The sequence below is a fragment of the Oryza glaberrima genome, chromosome 2 (assembly GCF_000147395.1).
Source record: "Oryza glaberrima chromosome 2, OglaRS2, whole genome shotgun sequence".
Classification (NCBI taxonomy): domain Eukaryota; kingdom Viridiplantae; phylum Streptophyta; class Magnoliopsida; order Poales; family Poaceae; genus Oryza; species Oryza glaberrima.
In genome coordinates, this window is record NC_068327.1 from 18,888,128 (window position 1) to 18,891,727 (window position 3,600).

General features: G+C 52.2%; 1 protein-coding gene across 2 annotated transcripts; it reads left to right on the forward strand.

The window, feature by feature from the left end:
- The first annotated feature begins 800 nt into the window (after positions 1-800).
- Positions 801-2,448, forward strand: LOC127761708 (E3 ubiquitin-protein ligase BOI-like). 2 transcript variants are annotated; one of them, XM_052286032.1, is made up of 3 exons: positions 806-1,002; positions 1,169-1,667; positions 1,782-2,448. In XM_052286032.1, the coding sequence occupies exons 1-3, from the start codon at positions 932-934 to the stop codon at positions 2,313-2,315; spliced, it is 1,104 nt and encodes a 367-aa protein (XP_052141992.1). In that variant the 5' UTR covers positions 806-931; the 3' UTR covers positions 2,316-2,448. The 2 variants fall into 2 exon arrangements, with proteins under 2 accessions (XP_052141991.1, XP_052141992.1); XM_052286031.1 differs by having other exon boundaries at positions 801-1,002; positions 1,169-2,448.
- The last annotated feature ends 1,152 nt before the right edge of the window (positions 2,449-3,600 follow it).

Consider the following 3,600-nt stretch of genomic DNA (forward strand, 5'->3'; position numbering starts at 1 on the left):
TATGGGCAAAATAGTCCGTGAACACGAGAAGGAATAAAAAGAGAAAATGGTATGAAATAAAAAAATTATGGCTCCAGTGCTATATATTAGAAGCCATGATTAGATGATAAATCAGCAAAGACGCGTGTATTAGTAGATACTCCATATTGTCAAATTTCACGTTATCTTGGGCGATAGAGCTGGCCCAGTGCTGCAGTCTTTGCGTTGCCCCCGAATCGAATCCCACGTCGCCTCGCCATCGGTGCGGCATCGAAAAGCAAAGCAGGGGCGAAATGCTCGAAATGTTGTGCATGCTCTGACGAATATGGTAAGAGCATCCGCAATGGTTATCTATAAGCTCTCTATAAGAGATCCATATCATTATATTTTCCTACTTGAAAGATATTAAATAAAGAGAGAGCAAAGCTATCTACTAACCTGGCGATAGTCTATATAGAAAAACAAGGCAATGTATTAGAGAGCTATAGATACACATGTAGACATACTATTGAGGTGGTTTACTATTAATCTAGTCTATTGCTGAGTTATACATGTTTTATAGAGAGCATTTTACTTTACCATTGCGGGTGCTCTAAACGATAAAATTATTAAAGCGGGCGGGGAAAAGGAGGAGAAAGAAAGGGAAGAGGAGAGAAAAGGAAGCTAGGGTGGGCATCATCCATCACCGGGCACCGGCACCCATCAATCCGCCACCCCACGCATCCGTTGCTTGCTCGCCCAGTCAAGGCCACACCCGCCTCCTCTCATCTTTCTCGTTCTAGTTTAGTCCCACCTCGTCAAGACGAACAGGCTTTGTCCCCCTTTTATTGCCACCCTTCCCCCACCCCGCACCAACGTGTCTTTACCACCGCCCCTTCCCATATATAACCCCCGCGCTCTGCTGCCTCTTCTCCATCGCGCGGTGTTTGGTGGTTTTGCGGTGTTTGTGTTGATGATGGCCGTGCAGGCGCAGTACGTCGCCCACGCCTCCCGCTCCTCCTCCTCCGCGGCGTACGCCATCAGGTCCGTGTCACCCCGCGCCGCGCCGCGCGCGTGCATGCATGCGCGGCCCCGCCGCCTCCCTTCCCGCGCGCGCGCTCTAGGCACTCATGCGCCTCGCGCTCCTCCTCCTTCCGCTGCCGACCACCTAATTTATCCTCGCGCGAGTGGCTAACAATTTTCTTCGCAGGCCGGCTCTGGAGAACGCGGCGCCGAGCAGCGGCGCATCGGCGTTGTTCCTGGACGAGGCCGTCTCAGCGGCGCTGCTACAGCAGCAGCTTGTTGTTGCTGCTGCGGCGGTGGGCGGCGGCGGCAACAACAACAACACGGCGGTGTTCAGTGACCTGCGAAGCGAGCTTACCTGTAGCCAGCGCCGCTTTGACGACTTCGGCGGCGGCTTCGTGCCGCGGAAGCGCGCGCGGGTTGGCGGCGAGGGAGAGGCGGCGGCGGGTCTGTTGATGAGCAGCAGCGTCATGGAGGGCGGCGGGCACCGCGCGCTGTTGCCGCCGCCGCCGCCGCCACCGCCGCAGGTGACGCCGCAGGCGTTCGGGGACGTGCACAAGAGTAGCAGCAGGGTCGTCGGCTCCGGCGCGGCGTCCACCAGCGGCCGCCCTGTCTGCGGTGGTGGCCTCCTGTTGTCGCATCTCTACCGCCAGAGCGTCGAGGTCGACGCGCTCGTCCGCTTCGAGGTGCGCGCCACCGATCGCGCATTTATTTATCGCCATGGGCGCTGGAGCTCCGTGTCGTTTTGTCTGCTCTCCTCTCTCGAATGGGCGTTTGACTCGATCTGCACCTACCTACAGAATGAGAGGCTGCGCGCCGGGCTGGAGGAGGCGCGGCGCCGGCACCTGCGGGCGGTGGTGTCGGCGGTGGATCGCGCCGCCGCGCGGCGGCTGCACGCCGCGGAGGCCGAGCTGGAGCGCGCCCTGGGGCGGAACGCGGAGCTCGACGAGAGGCTCCGCCAGATGGGCGCGGAGGGGCAGGCGTGGCTGGGCATCGCCAAGAGCCACGAGGCCGCCGCCGCGGGCCTCCGCGCCACGCTCGACCAGCTCCTCCAGTCGCCCTGCGCCGCCGCCGCCGCCGCCGCCGAGGGCGAGGGCGATGCCGAGGACGCACAGTCGTGCTGCTTCGTGCAGGCGCCCGACGGAGGCGCAGCCGAGGTGTCCGGCGGCGGGAACGGGAGGAGGGCGTGCAGGGCCTGCCGCGAGGCGGACGCGTGCGTGCTGCTGCTGCCGTGCCGGCACCTCTGCCTGTGCCGCGGCTGCGAGGCCGCCGCCGACGCGTGCCCCGTCTGCGCGGCCACCAAGAACGCCTCGCTCCACGTCCTCCTCCCCTGACCGGACTCCGGCAAGGCAGCGCGACGTGTGCCCATTGCTCGACCGGTCGTGCATTCCAAGGTCGTGTCAAGACTCAAGTTAAAAAAAAAAAAGCTTCCTTCCTCTTTTTTTTTTAATTTCTCTTTTGTTTAGAACTCACCCCGATCTGTATTTTTCTTTTACGGGTTGTCCCCCGAAGAGGACCAATTTGGGTTTTTTTTTCACCTTTTTATTTTTTTTAGCATATTAGATTAGTGAAGTTGTTGAAACGGTAAATAGAATCTACTAGATTAATTGTCTTAAGACAGACCAGTAATACAAGCTGTTCATACTTACTCCCATATCTCATCGTTTTCTTTCTTCTTGTCCGTTTGGAAAATACTCCCTCCGTTTCAAAATGTTTGACACCATTAATTTTTTAGCACATATTTAACCGTTTGTCTTATTCAAAAAATTTTGTGAAATATATAAAACTATATGTGTGCATGAAAGTATATTTAATAATAAATCAAATGATATGAAAAGAATAAATAATTACTTAATTTTTTTAATAAGACAAATGATCAAACATGTACTAAAAAGTCAACGGTGTCAACCATTTTGAAACGGAGGGAGTATTTGTCTCTGTGCGTCATTGCTTGGATTCAGTTTTTGCTGATGCGCTGAACACCTCCATAAACCGACGCACCGGACGCACGATGCTTACGTCGCAAAGCATGGAAAGGAAAAAAAACATGCACTTTCACTTTTGTTCTGTTATTATCAATCACGTCGAGACTACAGCAACACGCTTTGATTTTTCTGGAACCAGCATTACCTACAATCAAGCTAACACCTATCTAATTATTTTTTTCCTCAGCTGCCTGTATATATATGAATATATCTCAAGGGATGACTCATTAGTCATTACACGGTCCTTTTCGTTTAGAGAAGTGAACAGAATGAGTTTCGACATTTTCTGCTATATGCATGCAGGGAAGACCATCAGTCCATCACTTCTTCGGTTTCAGACTTTCAGACTTCATAGGCAGATTAGAGCAGCAGTTGAGCTTAGAAGGCGTATCAGAAAAGATAGCTGGAACTAGCAGTAGTACTCACAGTTTTAGATCACAGTAAGCCAATACTCCCTCCGTCACAAGATAAGTGCAGCTATGAGTTTTCGTGTCCAACTTTAATCATTTGTCTTATTTAAATTTTTTTTTGAAAAACTAAAAAAAAATTAGTTACGGATAAAGTACTATGCATGTTTTATAATCTAATAACAATAAAAATACTAATCATAAAAAAATTTAAAATAAGACGGACG

What these genes read in the sequence shown, in the direction of transcription:
- LOC127761708 (XM_052286031.1), top strand. Translation starts at nt 932, where the DNA reads ATGATGGCCGTGCAGGCGCAGTACGTCGCCCACGCCTCCCGCTCCTCC. An exon ending in TCCGCGGCGTACGCCATCAG is followed by an intron (nt 1,003 to 1,168) that starts GTCCGTGTCACC and finishes TTTTCTTCGCAG; the next exon opens with GCCGGCTCTGGAGAACGCGG.